Source organism: Parus major, chromosome 7 (genome assembly GCF_001522545.3).
Source record: "Parus major isolate Abel chromosome 7, Parus_major1.1, whole genome shotgun sequence".
NCBI lineage: Eukaryota > Metazoa > Chordata > Aves > Passeriformes > Paridae > Parus > Parus major.
Window position 1 is genome coordinate 26,695,119 of NC_031776.1, and position 20,240 is coordinate 26,715,358.

General features: G+C 38.5%; 1 protein-coding gene across 1 annotated transcript in view; it reads left to right on the top strand.

Moving 5' to 3' along the window:
* Nucleotides 1-20,240, top strand: part of SLC49A4 (solute carrier family 49 member 4) — a 70,228-nt gene that overhangs the window by 36,022 nt on the left and 13,966 nt on the right. Inside the window, exons 4-7 of the mRNA XM_015634676.3 lie at nt 2,389-2,518; nt 7,500-7,608; nt 8,234-8,301; nt 13,207-13,334. Coding sequence (XP_015490162.1) covers nt 2,389-2,518; nt 7,500-7,608; nt 8,234-8,301; nt 13,207-13,334 — 435 coding nt within the window. The remainder of the gene's footprint in view (nt 1-2,388; nt 2,519-7,499; nt 7,609-8,233; nt 8,302-13,206; nt 13,335-20,240) is intronic.

Genomic DNA, 20,240 nt, shown 5'->3' on the forward strand with positions numbered 1-20,240 from the left:
GTTTGAGAGCATCCATTGCACTTTTGAGAAGCTGGCAGCTTCTGAAGAAGAGCTTCTCTTTTGTAACTGCAGCTCCCTCGCTCTCAGCACTGACCTATTTCTTACCTTCTTAATTTTGCTTACTTTTAGTCACTACTTACCTGCCAGGAAAAGTTTAAGATTGTATTTCTCTTCCTCTAGTCTGGTAAAGTAGACAGTGGAGATAAAGGTATGTGTTTCCTATTGAGGAAGTGTTGTAATGCAAAGGAAGGATTTCAATATGTAAGAAATCAGATGTTTGGCAGTGCCTGGACTTTTGATAGGGCTGTAAGTATTGTATACAAAGCTAAGATGGCACTAAAAACTCATATTCTTCAACAGAAGATGCTTTTGTTTCCACAGTGAATTCATCATTTTCTATTTGTGCATGAGAGCAGAGCTATCTAGGCAAATTTGTTAGCCTGCAAAGTAAAATACTGGGAAATATTAAGGAGTTGCCAGAAGGTACTACAAGGACAGCATGCTGAACATAGTAGTTAAAAAAAAAAAGAGAAAAAGAGGGTTACTATACTGCTCCTACTACAGCAGTTTGACTGGTAGAAGTCTTAAGGCAGTGCAGAGATGAGGCCCCAGATGGGCACTGGTTATGAAATATTTCTATGACTTTAAAGAATTATCAGTGTGGTTTATATTCTTCAGAAAAAAACCTGGCCTTTCACCTTATAGCATTGCAGTATAACAAAGTTAAATAATGAGTACCTTGGACAAAATTTATGGGATTGTTTGATCACGTTCTTGATTGGCTATACCTGTCTGCAGTCTTAAATTTTCCTTTAATATGTGATTAAAATGTGTGTGTGCATGTACATATGTCTGCCTGTAAACCTATATGTAGACTAGAGGCCAGAGGGTTTTTACTTTACTGTTTTTACTGAAGAGTGGGGTAGAATCATCCTGTAGTGACAGAGCATCTCATCCCTTTCTTAGGTCTGGGGTGATCAGTTACAGCCAGTTCTTTATTCACTGCTCATGGTGTCCAAAACAATGTGCACAAAGATAGAAATTAATCTATTTTCTGAAGAGCAGAGGAGTGAGAAGGTCTAGTTAAAGTGCCCTTGGCCCTTGAAACATGCAGTTACACCACAGCAGGAAAAGAGACAACACGTAATTCAAAATTAGTCCTTTAATATTTGATCATGAAAAATGGCATTGTCACACTCCCAATATGCCTTTTTCCCCCGTATGCCGAATAGAAGTATTCATTTCCCTTCTCCATCTCCAGCTGATCCATTGAGACTCTGAGTGTTATTTACTTTTCAGTTTCCTGAATTTATTTTCTTCTAGTTTAGCAGAAGACCTGGCGAAGTGCCATGTTGATATTGATTTATTAAAAAGGAGAAGAAAAAAAAAAGAAAATTAAGGCAATTGAGTATCCAGCTCTGCTGGAATTTATTTGTGGTGTCAGTGAACACTTCTTTGTTATAAGATCACAAGTTCTTTAAAGATAACACACTTCAGCTATACATTTTTCTCTCTATCAACAAAGAATCTTGTTTTCAAAGGGGATAGGAGAAATACTGGGATTGAGGACTGTAGAGAGCATGATATACATTGTAAAAGGCCTGCAAAACGAATTAATTAGACTGACTGCGGGTAGAGTTGTTTCTCTTCAGAATGTCTGCTCATGGGACTTACTGTTTTTTGTGGAGTGCTCATCACTTTTCAAGCTCAGGTCCAAACTTCTGTTTTGAAATTTTTCAAAGGTTTGGAATACCTGCTGCTAAACAAGCAAAGCATCCACAAACAGCTGTATTCTTTTTTTTTTCCCCCTTTTACCTCTACTTTTTCTATTCATGAGCCATGGCTGCTTCTGCACTTTTCTCTTTATATTCTGTTGCCATGTAGTAATGTTTGTGTCTGAACTGCTGCCTTGCTTGACCTTTTGTTTGCCTTCATCATCTTGTGCCATGAATAATTGTTATTCCATGCCCTGGGGCTTCCCCAGTTCCATCTGTTTTAAGTCTCTAGCATGCTGTTACCTGCACTGAGTTACTTCCATCGCAAGGAAATGTGGCCAAATCCTCATATTGCAGATCTCTCTGAAGAGAAAAAGTAAAAGTTTTCCTTTTGCTTCACTGAGTTCCCTGTGTGTGAGCCTGGTTCTCTGCAGTGCCTATCACTGGAATGGACTGCTAGTCTCATTGATTCTCCATCTCAATTTGAAATCTTGTTTGGGGAAGGAGAAAGAAATTTCTTCTTCAAGTTACGGAATTCTGTTGTCAGGAGCAGTCAAGCACTTGTGGTGGGATTTATGTCTCAGAGGCTGGCTGATAACAGCACTGCAGTGAAATAAGTCTTTCAATGCTAACATCTGTTCTTGGTTTTGTTTTTCTTTGCCCTCTTGTTTAGAATTTGGAATGGTTTCCCTGATATTTTCTGCAGCGTTGGCCTACTTCCCCTCGCGCCCTCCATTTCCCCCCAGTGTGGCTGCAGCGAGCCAGCGGCTCAGCTACAGGAGAAGTTTTTGCAGACTCTTAAGGTAGGACCTCATTGAGTTTCCACTTCAAAGCAGATCAGTGCCTAAGTAAATAAAAACAAGTGTGCTTTAATCTTCTCATTGAGCAAACAAGTTGGTTTGTAGTGCTTTTAAACAAAATAAAATTAAATATTAATGTCACAACATAAAAGGATGCTAACTACTAAAGAGCAGACATTAAATTTTAAACCACTGTGTGTATCTCCAGTCTTCATGCCTGTCCTTCAGCACCAGCAGTGCTTTAGTCATCCTGTTAGCATGGCTTTTCTTATGCAATGCTTTTGTTACATCAGGTTATATGAGATTGTTAAATGTGAGCAAGTGAGAAAACAGTGAACAGCACTGGACAAAACTAACTTCTAAGTTGGTTTCTTCTGTGCTTTATATTGGAGGGAATTAGGGATTTAATTGTCTTTTGAAGGATTGTTCTGCTGCTTTCATTCAGCCATGGAAGCAACAAATGACCTATCTAAAAGTATTATATGATCTATTAAATCTCATTAATTGTATGTTAAAATATGAAGTGGAAATAGGAAAAATGTCTCCAGATGTGTTTCCAGATAGGCTCAAAGGTGAGCTAGCTTCCTAACCTAATTTTTAGGTTAAAAAAAAGGGAGATGTTATAAAAAAAGTGATGGTATAGCAGCTTCTCCCTCTTGGAGTCTTTTGATAAGACACAGTCCCACTTCCCCCAGTGTTTGTAGAATGTCTTGTTGAATGGAGACATGATCTCAGAGGAGCAGCTAAAGCAACTGTAATATTAAGGGTGAAAAATTGTGAAGGCCCAGGCCCTGTAGATGATACTGTACAGAGGAACTTTCTGGGGCAAAGAAGAGCTGCTCCCCTGGTACAGAATATGACTGACTTCACTGGGAAGCTTCGGACTCTTGCTGTAATTGCTTGTTGAGTGATGTAGGAGTTGAGTCTGCATATAAAGGGCTGCTTGAAGCTCAATAATTGTGCAGCTTTGGACATTGAGTTACTACAGACCTATTGTGGACTGTACTTTCAATAATTGTATTTAGAGGCAGCAGAAACAATTCATCCCTTGTTGTCACTGGGTTTTCTTTTCTTTTGTTTTAGCAGGCTTTTTTTTTATTTCATTTTGGGGAGTAAATAGTTGGCAAGATGCTTAATCCTGCGTGTTCATCCTGGAGCAGGCTGGCACTCAGGAGGTGTGAGTACAGCTGGGTAGTTAGTCTGCAAAGTGACCTATTCAGGGTATTAAAAAATAGCAGTTCCCTTAAGGACACTTAGCACGCACAATAATGCTGTTCTGCACCCAAGCTGATGTGCTGTTAGACCCTGCCCGAGGGCTGTGTTGTAAAAATGTTGCTGTTGAGCAGAAATCCAAACAGCAACTGCCTCCGCAGGTGAAATATAAAATTTCAGTTGACAGTGCTCCATTTGGGAGTTTTATAACCATTAGATTCTATGTTCAAAGCGTTGTAAGCAGTGGACCTGAGATACCGGTTAGGTCAGATGTAAACAGCAAAGCTGGCTTACTGTTAACAATAGCCAATGAAACTTAAGAAAACAAACTGGACTCTTAAATAATGTGTATAGTTTACAGTGTGTCCAAGAACCAAGAGGGCTATTTTAAAATGTGGACAGGTAGATAATTATATCTCTCTTCCCTCAGATCTTGCATTCTTCCATGCTGCACTTTATCAAAGGCACTACTTCATTCCTCAATACATGAAACAATCAACAGTTCATCATTAAACCCACTTATCTTGGGGAGCTGTTCAGTAACAATCTGTCATGCAAAGGAGTTTTATAAAAGAAAATGGTATCTGCCATGCTTCAAGAGAAATCCATCATCTGGTTCATTAGGCTTCTAAGCTCTGTTGCCTGCCTAATCTAGGCTTCATCTTGGCTCAGAGAGCCTTTCATTAGACTTGATAGTGTAGACTGAAGGTAACCAGCAGATGAGTGCCAAGAAATCATGACTTCCTTTTATTGTAGACTTACTCTTTGGTGTAAGAACTGTGTGTAAGGCATGTAGGATGTGTGTGAGCTGGTGGGCTGACCCAGCTATGCACCAGATACACTCATGAGAACTGAGATGTTTATAATTTCCCTGTCTTCTCCGCCAGGCTGCAGTTTTATTACTTCAAAATAAAGCAACATGGCAAAACTTTACCATTGAAGTCACTGACCTTTTTTCCTTGGACACCAAGGGGATCTGTCACATCCTTGCAACTCCCACACTCCTTCATCCCTTTGAGTCCTTGGGCAGTCATCTCATGAGCTGCTTCTTGCAGAGTTATTATGCCATCAACAGAGGTCAGCCATCCCCTGTGGGCCTGTTTTGGGGGACTTTCTTAGGAATTTGATTCTTCCTTCAGATTTGGAGGGTTCCTTCTTTGACAGATTGTAACAATTAGTTGTTGTCTAATTATCTCCTGATACCAACTCTCTCAGCCTGCAATGGGAGACAACAGATTGGTCATGGTTTGGGAGCTAAGCCCAAGTCTTTTAACAGTCTATCACACACTGTGACAAGTGTAGTTTGAATTTCCATTAGAAAATGTGATGCCCTATCTCATTTTCTTGGGTGAAGCAAATATGACTGCTTTTATTTTCCCAATTCAGGATATTCCACAAACTTCAATGGAGAAATATCCTAATACAAGTAAACAGTTGATAAGTCTTAAAACCTGCATTAAAAAAACATGCTGTGATTTTTGTTTTGAAGTAATAAGATACTTTTAGCCAGTTACATGGCTTTTATATTTTCTAGGGACTATGTAAGCAATTTTGAAATTTTGTATCAGGGGTTTTATGCATCGTTATTGCTTTAATGACACTTTCATCAACATCACCATCCAGTAATGGAAGCTGCTCAGAATGTGCCTGATGTTAATAGGCACTGTCAAAGTTACTCTAAAAATGATGACTGACTTTGATGGGGCTCCCCTCTGAACCAGCCTGTCTTACAGATTCTAGTGGCGTTAAGTTTCTGAAAAAAACAGAAGAAAAAAATCAATTCATATTCCAGCAGAATGGTTTAACAGAGAGGCTAATGCTGATATCCTGTCATTGCTGATAGGATGGAAAACAGTGTGGGTTCCACAGCTCATGGTGTGACAGACAGCACATTTTTCTACTTTCAGTGGAGCAATTGCAAAATTGCAAAAGCTGCGCACAAGTGACTGGAGCCATGAAAAGTGGAGCTGCTATGAAGATGTGTGTTTTGAACGGCTTTAGCCAGCATGAGGTATTGCTGGGCAAGGGAGCAGAATAACACCTGGTGATCAGTATCTCTGTCACTGCCAGGTTCCCTTTCTCCTAGTCACCTTCCTTGTTGTGGAGGCTCTGTCTCTGGAGATTGTCATCATGCAGAGCTGTTACTATAGGATTGGTACTAGGGGTTGGATGTGGCATAGAGCAGCTATCCCACATCACAGTCTGTCTTGTTGCTTGAGTTACAGAATACAAACACACCACAGAAAATGCTGATCAAGTAAGGGACAAAGTACTCCCTCAAAAGTAGCTCTTTAATGAAGTTGAGGTTCAGGTAGTCAAAGATTTTGAATATTCAGCAAGTTTTTATTTCAAAACACTTCATTCAGACTTGTTTCCTCTTAACAATCTAAAATATGGCTCTGTAAGGTCCATGCAAAATTCCCTTTTATTTTATTCTACAGATGTTGAGATGACTTTCCCATGGACAGCATTAAATAGCATCAAATGCCAAGGTGATAAGAGATAGACTAAGATAAGAGTATGGCATTCTCGAGAAAGAAAAAATAGTTGTGAGGTAGACGTAGCATTCAGAGAAATATAACATAATATAATGTGTAGAAGAGCCAAAAGTTTGAGAGTTTTTTTTCTTTGGATTAAAAGGTAAATCTGACACGAATGGTATTGAAAGCGGAGGATATGTTCATGGGATGGAAATGCATTATTCAAGAAGAGGATGTGTGAAAAAGAACAGTGCAAAAAGCACTGGCTGGTGTGTTGTGTGTGGAGCATCTAAGGGAGTAAAACAGCACAAGCTGCAAACTTACAAATGTTTTTGGAGAGTAATTGAATGTCTCTCTCCCTCTTGGCTTTCGTAACTCTGTGCTATCAAATTGCCACTGCTTTCCAAGGACCTGGTACTGATCAGGATCAATTTTATGTAAATGGTTTGAGACTGGAGGGAGCCACGTTTGGGGTTACACAGATATCCCATGGGACAACTGACCTTGGAATCACTGTAAAATCTCTTCAGTTTAAAATATTGCTGTTTAAGATTCCAAAGTATATTTTCTTTTCCATTTGAAACATTTTTGAGGAAAACTTGGATGACTCTTAGCAAGGATTTCACATTTGCTTTCAGTTATGGTGAGTAGGGAAATGGTTGGTTAAATTCCTGTTTAGCTCTATACATTGAAGATGATGATATAGCTTTGACTGTTTCACCTTCACGTAATACTAAAGGTTGAATAACTGGGGGGGAAAAGCAAACATGTTAACTATTTAGAGTATTATATCTGTCTCTGATTTTTGCCAGTTCAAGTTTTTCACTCTTGCAACTGTATCTACTTCATTTTCAGAGCTTTTCTAGTTTAAATTGGTTTTATTTTATTTATTTATTTATTTATATTTATTTTTTTAAATTAATTTTTAAATTAGTGCTTATTATTCCTAGCATACACTTAGGCTGAGTAGGTTGCCCATGCCAATGCATGGAAGAATTGCTTGCAGAAATGAGAAATGTATGAGCCCAGCATATTACAGAAATCTTTGAACTCTGTGGAGAGAGTGGCTTTTTCTATTATCACAGTGCTAAGGTAGTAACATATCAGTCACTAGAAATTCAGTGACATGGCTGGATACCTTTCTTGTTTTCTCTGGCTCACTTCTCCTTCAGACCTTTTCTGTTTTTCTTGATGGCAGAATATAGATTCTGGGGTGTGATTTACTCTCCTGGCTAATCTTGGTGCAATTTTTACTATAAGCTGAGGCTAATGGCAATGTTTCATCTTCACAGCAATTTCCGATTCTTGATGATTGCTTTAGCCTATGCGATACCACTGGGTGTTTTCTCTGGCTGGTCTGGTGTTCTGGATTTGATATTAACACCCATTCATGTAAGCCAGGTGAGTATCTCCTGCCTGGTAATCAGCAGCTATTTTGTAAGTGGCATATTTTTATTTTGCACTAGCATGCAGTTTTATCAGGTTTTTATGTTTAACATGCTATTAATACAAATGGACCACTTTATTCCCTGAAATTTTAAACAAAATTAATTGTAGCTTTGGCATTCCAGACTGTCACAATTCTCCCTGCTGACTCTTCATCAGTGGTGAGTGTTTTCAGAACTGTACACACCTCTTGACAAGAAGGAAGAAGTAGGTAAACAAATGGGAGTATTGTTGGCTGCTGCATCTCTAGTGAAAGAAAATACTGTGTGCCTGGTGGAAAAGATGAAGTGGGGAGAAGATGATTTCTAAGCTTTTGATAGAGTATTATAAAAAAAAAACAGAGGACATTACTCAGATTCCATAAAGAGGGGTCACATTTAGGGCATAGACTACTTAGTCATACTTTCTTGTGGTGAATTTATTTCCTTTCCCAGAAAAAGCCTTGCACTTGAGATTGTAGAGAGCTGTTGTTAGCAGTTTGGAGCTCCTGCACAACATTTGTTTTGAACGTAACCTCATCTTATTTTCTCAGCTTTAACACATTTCTCTATGTTTTGTTTTGATTTTTTTTCCCTGTCAGGTGGATGCAGGCTGGATTGGATTTTGGTCTACAGTTGGAGGTTGTGTTGTTGGCATAGCAATGGCAAGGTAGGAATAATTACAGGTTCTTCTCCATTTCTTCAATTGTGATTGTCATTTAGTTTATCCTGTTAAGAACAGAACTTATTTTCTCTCATCTTCCAGAAACTTGAAATGGAAAATTCCTTTTGGGGTTATAATTTGTTTCTAGTAAAGCAGTAATTGGTACCATGTTAGCAGTTGCTGGGGATTGGGAACTCCACATGCATACACCTGAATTTGGAAGTCAGATTCTTGTTCCTGACAATTGCTTCTTGTATGCATTGGTGAATTCAGCTGCCTAGTATGAGGGAGAACCTCATTGTAGCACATTTGGAAAGCATTGAAGAAAGTATTGTTTGTCTCCTTCCATTAACACTTCTGGGCGTATTGATTCCCAAAGGGATATAGAGAATGTAGCACAGGCAGCCTAGCCACGGTAACATTATGTTCCTCCACAGAGAAATGAGTCTGGGCCCATTTTGGGCAGGTTGCTGGATTCCTGCATAACCTAACCATTTTGTGCTGTATCCTATGGGCTACAGTATGGGTGTATGTAGGCTTTTTATAAATCCAGACACAGCTGTCTCTGGCCATTGTGAATGCTGATGACACAGGGAGTGGAACAGCAAGAAATGGATTGCCCTTCCAAAACGCTGCTTCTTCTTCTTCACTGAGGTCTTCTTTAGGAAAAAAGGATGGTGGGAGGGAGGAAAAATATTTTAGGAGGTACCTGAGCAGTGAGTTTCTTATGTGATTAAAACCAATTACATGTTCCCCTTGCTTTGGGGTATCTGAGCATTGTCCTGGCTTTTCTGTGTCCAGTCTTTAGGCTCCAGTTCTGCAGTGAGTTTAGCACATGTGCAGATACCTGCAATTGTTGGTTGCATCATGGTGTTGTGGATGGAGTGAGGGATCTTTTAGGACTTTTTTTTCTTTTTGAAACTCTTTTTTTCACTTGCTGTGCTTCATCAGAGTACACAATGCATAAAGAAATGTGAGGTTTCACATCCTGACATTTTGCAGGCTGCCTAGCAACTGCAGCAGGGAGAGGAAAAAACTCCTGACCTAGGGAAAAGAAACAAGTGCTTCTCTCCCATCCACTCGAGATGCAGGCCAAAGGACTTAATCTAGCCAAATGAAGTTCATGCCCTGATTTCCTCTAAAAAGAGTTGCTTTTGATTAGCCAAGCTCAGATACAATGTTTTCTCTGTAAGAGAATAGATGCTTAAAAGCAACTGGTGTAAATGACACAGATGCCATGGGTTGCATGTTGAAGCAGGTAGAGTACCAGTTTAATCTTTTTCATCATGAATTAATCTCTGGTATATTTGCAACTATTTCAATAGTAGAGCTTAGAAGCTCAATTAACTTTATTAGGAGAGAATCTGCAGACTCTATGCCAACATGCAAATCTCAGTCTTTATGGTAGATTAATTTATTTAATATATTGCCTGGGTTAAGTTTCAGGAAATGCTGACAGTCCCTTTAACTACTTCAAAATTGATTTCAAACCTTGTTGAATACCTATATTTTGTAGCATTTAGTAAATTTAAGAAATACCAACAGTCTGTCTCAAATATGTCTTTCTAACTTGGGCGATGCACAGTTCGGACGGGAGGGTTTGCATACAGAAAGGGAGGGAGGAGGTGATTTGTCACTTCTGATGGATGACTCTCCCTCCTAGGCCTATTCAGCATTTATCTGTGTAGGGTTGAATCAATGACGAGTCTGACTGTAATCTGCTGAAAGTTGTAATTAGGAAAATTAAGTAATGATTCTTGTCAAAGCTGACAAGTTGATATATTTCAGTGTCAGAACTGTGATTTGCCAAGCAAGCAGCTCTCTCTCTTAGCCATCTCTCAAGATGCTGTTAGTTTTGGGGTGGGCTTTTTTCCTTTTTGTTTTCTTCTGCTAATTTGCCAAAGCAAAATTGGTGCATCTTAGGAATTTGCTTCTTCCATTTTTGTCAATGCAGCTTGTATAATTTACAATTTTTGAAAACCTGAGCCTTGCCCTGTAGCAGTAGATCCTGTACATCACAGTAGGTGTTAAATCATCTGTATTTATAGTAATGCCCAGTTTGGAAATTTGTTTATCTATCTCATTTTCAAAATGATGCACGTTTTCCTCAGTATTATACATAAATCCTTCTGCTCTCCACCCACTGCTGTCCTGATAGCCATGAACATACATGTTTAGCTAATGTGTTTGATGCATTTTTATAATTGAAAAGCCTGGCCTATTTTGGGCAGCTGGTAGGTGCCACCCTTTGGTGTCAGCTTTCAAATACTACTAGTTTGAAGACAAGCAGTGTCAAAGAGCCACATTCATATAACTGCATGGAAACATAAATCTATTTCCTTTTCTCAGATTTTTTAAATTTTTTTCCCCACATTTGCCAAGGATCATAGATATTTTTGAGGTTTTGTCCTCTGCGGCTCAGTTTCAGTTACTGCTTCTAACCTGCAGTGTAGTCAAAATGCTGAAACTTTATGGCATGGTGATAATTTCCTTAGCAACAAACAGTATTGCCAGCAGTGCAGGTTTGTGATTTTAACTGTAGGATACAGCCTAGGGCTGGATCTGCTGGGGAGCTGGAGACTGTTACCAGCTGTAGACTCAGAGGTCTGGCAAAGTATACACCTTCTCTCCTGTTGTGCCTGCTTTTTTAGCAGCTGCAGACAGTCCCTTACAAGCTAGATGATGAAGGATTTCTACAGAACAAAGGTGTGAAATCAAGTACAGGGTCTGAGGATAAAAGTAATTTCTCATATTTTTTTGACTGAAGCAAGTGTTACGAAGAGTAGACTAGATGTACAGTCCTCCTTATTCTCCCATAACCAGAAAAGAAACAGAAGTCCTTCAATAACCAAGTTCAGGCTAGGTTATTATTTTTTTCTATTATTTCTATTGCTGGCTGAATCCAGTAGCTGAATAAACCTTTACTTTGGGATACATTTGACCTTTTTGGAGTTCTATGATATCTGAGAACCCTTTGGAGCACACTGCTACCCAAACTGGGATCTTTGTGTCAGGAAGAGTTACAGCTGCTTGGTAAAGGCAGGTATTTTCTCCACTTAGCTGTCATGAATGGCTTAGATGCATATCAACCTCCCAGGCCCACATATCTTTGGTGGTGGGATAGAGACCAAGGATCCCCTGGAGATCACCCCCAGACCTGTTGTCTGGGAATGTCCCTCCCAGGAAGCTGATGTTTCTCATAGTGTTTCATTAGACAGGATCTACGTCACTGCCCTTGCCTGTAAGGACAGTGATGTCTGCCAGCAGGCAAAGTGGGAATCTCTGTCGAATAAGCTGGAAGTTTACACTTTGAGATGCTTCTGCAAAGCTTTTAAAATTGCTGATTTTGACCTTAGTGATCCCAAGGAATAATTAAAGAAACTGGCAAACCAGTGAGGCCATCCTGACTCCTTGATTGGATTGTTAGGAAAAAATCCACCAGTACCAGCTGACCTCTGGCTATTGGAGATGAATGCATAAGCCACTTGAACACTGCAGTCATAAACTTCTCAGATTATATGCAGCATTGATCTCCCACTACTGCTTATTGAATTACTCACTGCTAAATTCATTGTGGAATTCAGGCATGGGGAGAATCAAAATACAAGGAAAGAAGTTGGTTTGGGGGAATGGAGAGTGTTTGACTGCATTACTTCTACATCTCTGACGATATATTTGGAAATTCTCAAAATGTTGGTATCATTTCTTTGTAATGTAAATGTAGCATTGCATTTATCAAGTAAGCTATGAGGTTTCTGCCTACAGAGTGATCTTTGTCAGGGCAGAAAAGGCATTTAGCTGATGGACAGACAAATTTCATCATGGACCAAGCTAGGTGGATTATGCTGCCATTAGCCTAATCAAAGTACGAGCCTGTGGGGGCAGAAGATATGCTTTAAAAATACAGACCTAATGTGTCCATCCCAAAATCACATCTAAGCAGGAGATTATAGGAAACTACTCATGAATAAATGACATTGCCTTTTCTAATATCTTTCCCAGTAGTTAGGTTGACATCCCCTTTGAAAAGAGCAGTTGCACTGATAATTATGCCACACAAGCACTGCTCAAAAGCATTCTGTCTCCTTGAAAGAAAAAGGAAAAAAAAAAAAAAAGATGAAAAAACCAATTGTACCATCAGGAGGTATAAAGATCATAATTCCCTCTGTGTAACAGCCAGACTGCCTGAGGACTTGTGGGGCTGTCCTCCCCCAGTCTGTCAGCAGGATCTGTGTAGAAGACGAATAGCACCAAGCTTGTGGCTTCTGGAACTTTTCAACCCAAAACAGCCACTGGCAGAGTGACCCCCTGTGTAAAGAGTTCCTTCCTTGCCTGAGCTACCACAGGCTTCATCACCAATTCATCCAAGGGTTCAGAAGCTGTTCCTTGTCATCTTCAACTAGGGATTCTTTGGAATTTTTTGGAGTTTTTCCATTTCCCACAGGAATGAATCTTGACACTTAACTATGTCTTGAATGAAACGTGGCAGCCTCCTCATATGCTAATGGAGCTCTGTGTCTGCCAAGGGAAACTGGCAAATGCTGACAAAACAGCGATGGAAGTAGTGGTGAGATCTTGTGTCCAACAAATCAGAAGGAAAAAAAAAAAAAACACTTTCCTCCAGTGTTTTCATTTGATGCCTTGAGAATTGCTTGAGAATTGTTCTGGTTTGGTTGTTATTTCATGACAGCTAAAAAATCCATGGTTCTTCAGCTTGACAGCTAGAAATATCACCATTCTGTAAAAACATCTTTTTTCTATTTTTGAAAAGGAGAATCTAAAAAACAAATAAATTGTTTTTATAGTCTCCAGAATGTTCAGTGAGAATATATTGAATTAACTGTCAAGCATCACATTTAGATAATATGCAAATCATCATTTGTACTGCTCTGATGTGTGCTTTTATTTCAGATTTGCAGATTTTATCAGGGGCATGCTGAAGTTCATACTGCTGCTGCTTTTATCTGGAGCAACATTAGCATCAACCTGGTTCACTCTCACCTGTCTAACTACTGTCACTCATCTGCCTTTAACCACAGGTATCAACAATAATTTTAATTCCTATTCTTTATGATACTGCAGGCAAATATTTGCTGTCTTCACTATCTTATAACCTGGTTTGTTATCTTTAGTAATACAGTAGCTTTACTAAGACAAAATGTTTAGAAAGTGTTGAACCTGAAATACCTTAACCGGCTTTGAATAACTTCATAAAAAGATAAAAACTGTTAAAAACCCAATAGCAAGAACCGCAAATACACATTTAAATTTGATTTGGAGACTAAGTGTTTTTCTGTTTTGAGTTCTTTGGAATAACTGAAGTGAGAAATAAATGAAGAAAAAACAGATGAATGAGAGTAGTGTTGCATATAAGGAACAGTGAGATGTTTGGGAATTTAGGGGTTTGAAGCTTGCATTAGTTATTAGAAACACGTGGTGCATTTCAAACCAAGGTGACCCGTAGTGTTTTCAGCCATCTAAATCTGTCCCTGCACAGTGCTGTCCTTTTTTTTTGCACCTGCATGCAGGTTCAGGGAACTCTTCCAGCCCAAAATTAACTCAGCCTTGCACCTGAAAAAGACAGGAAAAAAGCTGTTGGCAGGTATGGGGGAAAAGCTCAGAGGTTTGGTTGGGCTGCAGGTGAGCTGTACCATTAGTTGAAAGCTAGCACTGCTTAGTTCTTAAAAATCTGTCCTTCACCTTATTATCTGTACCAAGAGACTAATCCACCTGTGATTCCAAGACCTTCAGCAGAGTAGCAAGTTACAGTAAAACCTAAGCCATCAAGATTCAAAAATACATTTATTTAGTAAAGCATTCTATAAATTGATTTTAAATAAAGTGCCATCTTTGTTACAAGCAATTTATGCATTCTAGGAGAAATGAAAACTTTTTTTGCCCATTTTTAATAAATGAGTTTTCTGGGGAGAGTAGTATATAGAGTAGTGTTTTACTCAAATTAAGTTTGAGTTTCAGTAAGTGTCCTTGGTGCACTGCAAATGTCACAACTATAAACTGAAGTGGGTACAGCAAATTGAAATACATGATCAATTCAGGAGCAACACCATCTGAATGGGTAGGTCAAATTTGTGCTTTATCTAGAAATTTCAATGCTTTCAAAATTCTGCTTAAATAAAACATAATTTAATCAATAAACAAATCAAATTTCATGATGGCTGTTGTCATACTAAATGACTACACTTTTCCATCAAATCTAAAATAAAAGCAATAAAGGCTTTCTTCTCATGCTTGCCTGCTTCATCACTACAAGCCTGCAGTAATGTAAATTTTTACAGTAACTCTATCCTCTGAATTGATGCAACAAGCCAAACACATAAATGACCCTTCAAGTCTATGCATAAGAATGAAGCAGAGACGTTTCAAGAGGGGAAAGTCATTATGTACGTACTTGCCAGTGTTCCAAAACAAAACTGATGGAGCTCTCTCTGATTTTATTTTATTGGGTTTTTTGTAAAGAATTCAGCATGCAACACAGGTTCTATAAGAATTCTTATTTGTTTATAGCATGTAGGTGCATTGTGCTGCTTTTTTTTGGAAAGGTCATCCACTGTCAGGACATAAAAGTAGGTAGGGTATTTGAGGTTTGATATATAGCATCCTAAACTACCATCCCTTGATTCAGCTAAGGGATTGGATTGTACTTTATATGCAATTACCATTTCTCTTTAAACTGATGATTCCTTAGATTAAGTTGTAATGATATATCAGAGGTTTCTGTCAGTTCTTTTCTTACATATGTCACTGTAAAAATTGAACCCTTTTCTTTAAAAAAAAAGCTTGTGTTGAATAGAAATACCAGGAATGTGGTGCATTCCTCAAAAAAAAAAAAAAAAAGGCAATCTGGAGCATCAGAGTCTAATGTGCAGCAGAAAATAAGATCTCTTTTTTCTTCTGTTTAAATTTCATAGCTAGGCAGTGGGGGAAGGTTCGTATCAGGCTTTTCTCATTAAAGTTCTTACAAAATAGATGTAATATGCCTGTTCAATTTAGTTGCTTGTACACAGAAAAGCAGTGGTATATCTTTATGAAATATGCTGTTATGGATGAAAACACACAAGCTATTTAAGCTAATTTATAGAACTTCATGCTAAATTATTCCTCAATGTAATGATGCAACATGATGATGACCTCTGCATTCACAATAATTGGGAGAAATGGTACATTTGAATTGATTTAGATGAACTTCTTTTTTTTTTTCTTCTCCTGTTAATTAAAATTTTGAGATGTAGAGTGTATTGGAGTACAAATCTAGGAGGTCCAATGCAGGCTGTGGGCTGGCAGCTTTTGGAAGTGATTAGTGGCAGCTGGTAAAGGTGGAAGTCACTCTGCATATCAGTGGACAAGTCTTGACAGTGGACTGCCAGGTAGTTATTCTGTGTGTGTTTTTTGTAGAGCTGGAAGACGTGCAAAACAAAAGTAGACATCATCTTTTTAAAACATTTTTTGTTTGTTTCTTTTTTTTTTTCCCTAGTGTTCTCTTTTTTCCCCTCTCTTTTCTTTTTTTTTCTTTTTTTTTCAGAAAAGGTCCATAAAATACTTTGTATTCCAGAGCCACTTTGCAGGCAGCACTGGACACCTGCTGCAAAGCAGGGATTGGTGTGTTATTGAAGGCAGGTTTTGGTGTTGCCAGAAGGTTCATAGGCTCCTCCAGTTCCTCCTGTCCTGTGGGAAAGAGCACAAGTGTTGGGCTTGGCAGTGCTACAGAGCCAGTGAAGGATCTCACTCCGCCCTTGCAGCCTTATTCAAATGCTGAGGCAGAGCAAGCAGGGTTCAAAACTGACATGGAAGCTTGTGGGGGTGTACATTTGATCTTCCTGAGAGGTTTTCCCTTCCAACCATGTAGCTCCCATTTTGGCAGGGACTTCTCCCTCCTCTCTTAGCCTGCCTCCAGTGTTGTTCTCTTGAGCAAGTCAGGCTTTGCACTACAAAGCCATAAGTGTTGCCATTTTCAGCAATACCTGGGAACTGCTGAAATACCCACATGATCTGAAGGATTGCTGGTACAGTTAAAAGACAGCTCTTCCACAGGACAGGAGGGGATTTGGGGAAGAGTCAAGAACCTTATGGGAGCCTTTGTACTGGCCCAGGTGTTAAGGCAGGCTTCCCCACAGAGATGACATGTTGTTAGGCAACATCATCAGCTGCTGTATCTCACCTGACTGCTGCTTGATCCATGAATAAAGTTTGCTTCTCTAGGCAGACCCTGACAGTGGTTTCCCCAGGTCCAAAAAGCCTTTTCCTTTAGCATGTGGATATTGGGTGACATAAGCTCATCTCTCTCTTCCAAAAATCCTCTGCCTGTCTCCCACCTGGGCTCAGAGCAAGCAGTAGGTGGGTATGTTTTTGTGGAAGCATAAAAAAGATGAGAGAGTTTGGCCAATTATCCACCCTAAAAGAAAAGGAAAAAAAAAATCTCAAAATAATTGTTTTTAAAATAGCAAATCCATCTTTTAATTTGTGTTCTTTGTAGCAGTTTTAGTAATGTCCAGTTTAAATATTGGGGGAGGGGAAGGTATTTGAAAAAATGATCACAACAACATGTATTTTCTTCACCTTGTTGGTATAATATTCTTCTAATTCCTTTTAAATAGGCACAACATCATTTAAAGATATTCCCTACAAAATGTAATTACTTAGAATGGAGACCTTTAATGCAGATATTAAAAATCAGTAACTGCATTTTTTGTTTTAAATTATACTGTTTAGTATTGTTTATGTTGAGCAATGCCTGCATTGCTTTATATTTGCATAATATGCTCCATTTTTCCTCCTCCCATGGAGAAAGACAAGTTTTGTGTCATTTGCTGACTTCTTAATGTAACTCCAAAAGACTTTAAAATGTATTCAAAATTGTATATATGAACTATAACAGCCAGTGTGGGGGAAAAAAGAATGCAAGGCAATAATGATACAGTGCCAACTACTATATCATCTGTCTAAAACACCTCTCATCAGCTAATCACAGCTCTCCAAAAACTTTGATTCTCAAATTGGTTTATATTTTAAGCAAGCCTGAATTTTATTTTAAGAAATTTTAATTTTAATATATATTATTTGCATCTCAGTTTCAAAGACAATTTTATGTACACATGGAGTGTTAAAATAGTTTTCTCCATTGAATTCCCAGTGCAGCTGCTGATCTGTTTCTCTTTGCCAAGTCCATTGTTAGTTTGCTTTGTACTGAACTTCATGATGTGAATTTATGTACAATGGGATACTTCGACCCAAAATAATTGCGTAAGGCATTGTATTGCCAGTTTCAGTATCTTGCCACTTTGTATTGCTGGTAGGATCTCTGGATACAAATACTAGCATTTTCCAAAAATTGATATGCAACACTAGTTGCTCACAGCTCAGATTGAATGTTTTCAGTGTAGCATATCAAGAATATTCTAATATTTATGAGTACATTCAGCAGAAGTTGGCTTTACAAAATCTTTTTGAGTGCTACATGGCGGACACTGAATACAGTGGCAACTCCATAAGTTGATGGCTATATTTTTAAGCAGCCCACACTCTTATTTTCAGGTTCAACAGACTGAACATTACAAACACATCTGTCTCTCTGTCCCCATCTACAAAGCACAGAAAAAGAGAGGTATTAATAATACAATACTGATTGGTTTATTATTTCAGTTTAATTTCTTTACTATAAACAAGATGTGCTGGGGAAGTGTGAGGCAGGGGGACCCAGAGGATAAAACAGTGGCCTGAAAATGTTAACCTGCTTAGAGCTGTGGGCAAATCGTTACCCTGACTCCTACTGTGCTTTTCCTACTTAAAAGATGGGAATAATGAGCTTTGTTTTGCTGACAGCTTCCTTAACTTCACAGATAGAAGTGTGCTTAAAGAAGAACTAATTTAGGGGGTTATTTTATTTTAAAAAACAGTGTTCAACAGTATACAGTGCTGGAAATTTGGGAAGAGCATTTCAGGGATGAGTATCTATCAATATGGGCACTTTAAATATCCATCAATAGCACATCTCAAATATTGTGTAATTTCCAGCCCTCTCCTCTTTCATTTCTTGAGGCTTACTCGGTAATTTTTTCATTTCTTAGTTCTCCAAACTGAATGCTCTGCGTTCAAAGCAAATTCCACTTGCTTTTCTCATGAGAAGAATGTAGAACAAATCAAATTTGATCAGATTTTTGGTTACTTTTAAAACTATATCATGAGATAGCAATTTGATCAGTGCGTGCTGGAATGGAAATCCAGGCAATGAAACATATTGATGTTATAAATGTGCACTACAGAGACATCTTTCTTCTATTGTGTTTTTTCATTCCCGTAAGTGAATTACAGTAAAATTTACTGTCTTGCCTTAAGGGAGTCACATTTCTCATGGAAAATTTAAAGGTTACTTCTTCCATGACTTTTCTTACCATGGCCAGTAGGAAGAGTTAGATTATAGGGAGGTTTCATTCTACTTTAATGGACTTTAGATTTTGGCAACAACTAACTTGAATTGTTCAAATTGGTCATGGGGATACTGAAGCACTGAAGTGAACAAAGCCTGCATCCACATGAGGCATTATCCTTTCACTTTGATGTTTGGAATACAGTTATAATGGGCAATAACAAAGTGCCCTAGATCTTCATAGGTTTTGCTTTACATTGTGTGTTGCTCCCAAGAGAATATATTCCATTGTATTTACTCTCTTGTTTATATAAAATTTGTGTGAGTTTTAGCTGAGTGTGTCTCAGAAGAGAACTGTTACAAAATGTACAGAGTTCAAGAGATTCTGGCAGAGGACTTTGGAAGGAGATACTGTACCATTTGCTTGCACTTGATACAGTATTTCCTGTGTAAATTTATCTGAAAACTATTTTTTTTTTAAAGAAATGGCAGTATTTCATATTCTTTGTTAAAAGTCAGTCAAGATACGTGTGTCAATGGTTGATAAGAACTAGTCACATCAGTTGAGGTTCTTCCATCAGTTTCATTTGGGTTTGGATTAGGCTCTGTAGTGACACATTTAATGATGGTATAATTTAAGAGTGAATTGCTAAACATGTTGCAGAATGTTCTGGAAAATTCTGGGAAATTGTATGTCAGAGATAGTTGAGTCTCCTTCTGCTGCACTGCAAGCTCATCTGAGGACACCAAGTGAAGGCTGCCATTTAAATCACTTCCCTATTTGAATTCCTAACTTCATCCACCCCCCCTCCCCCTTTTTTTTAATAAAGTTTTTGCCACAGCTTGTGGCTTGGAAAAGAGAAAGTCTTTTTCTGGGATATGGGAATGTTTTTGCCATCCAGTAGCTGAAGACCTGTAGGAGATAAGCCAGGGAGGAACCTTCCTTCTTGTCACTTTTTCTCCTCTTTCTGCTAAGCCACTGTATCACCATCAGTCCCAAGTCATCTAACTGGTAACATCTCTAGTGCTATTATCAAGGCATATTTTATTCCTTGCTTCCTTCCTGGCCAGCAGAATGAGTGCTGAGGGAATAGCAAGGGTTACCTCATGCCTCAGGCATGAACATGAGATGATGAAACATGGCTTGAGCCTCCTGCTGCAGCAGCTCCTGGCCAGCTCTCTGAAACAGCTGTGCTTTGGAGGTTTTTTGCCTTTGGTGATCTTTTTGCAGTGGTCAGCCTGAGAAATAGCTGCTTAATGCACACAAACATCTTTTAAACTATTTCAATTAATGTAATGTTTTAAGAAACCTAGCCCAGTTCCATTGTTGATGTCCATAGCTGCCATTGTCTTGGATACACAACTTTGCACATAACTTCATGGTCAATTAATTAATTCCTTTTCCTAAGAAAAGTTGCTTTATTTTTTTTGTAGTAGTAGCATGACACACTTCTCCAGTGTATGCCTGTCCAAGTTAGTTGTTATTCTTTAGGACACAATGTTAGCTTCTTGGTGAATCATCTCTCTCTTTTTTTTTTTTCTTTTTTTTTTTTTTTTTTTTTTT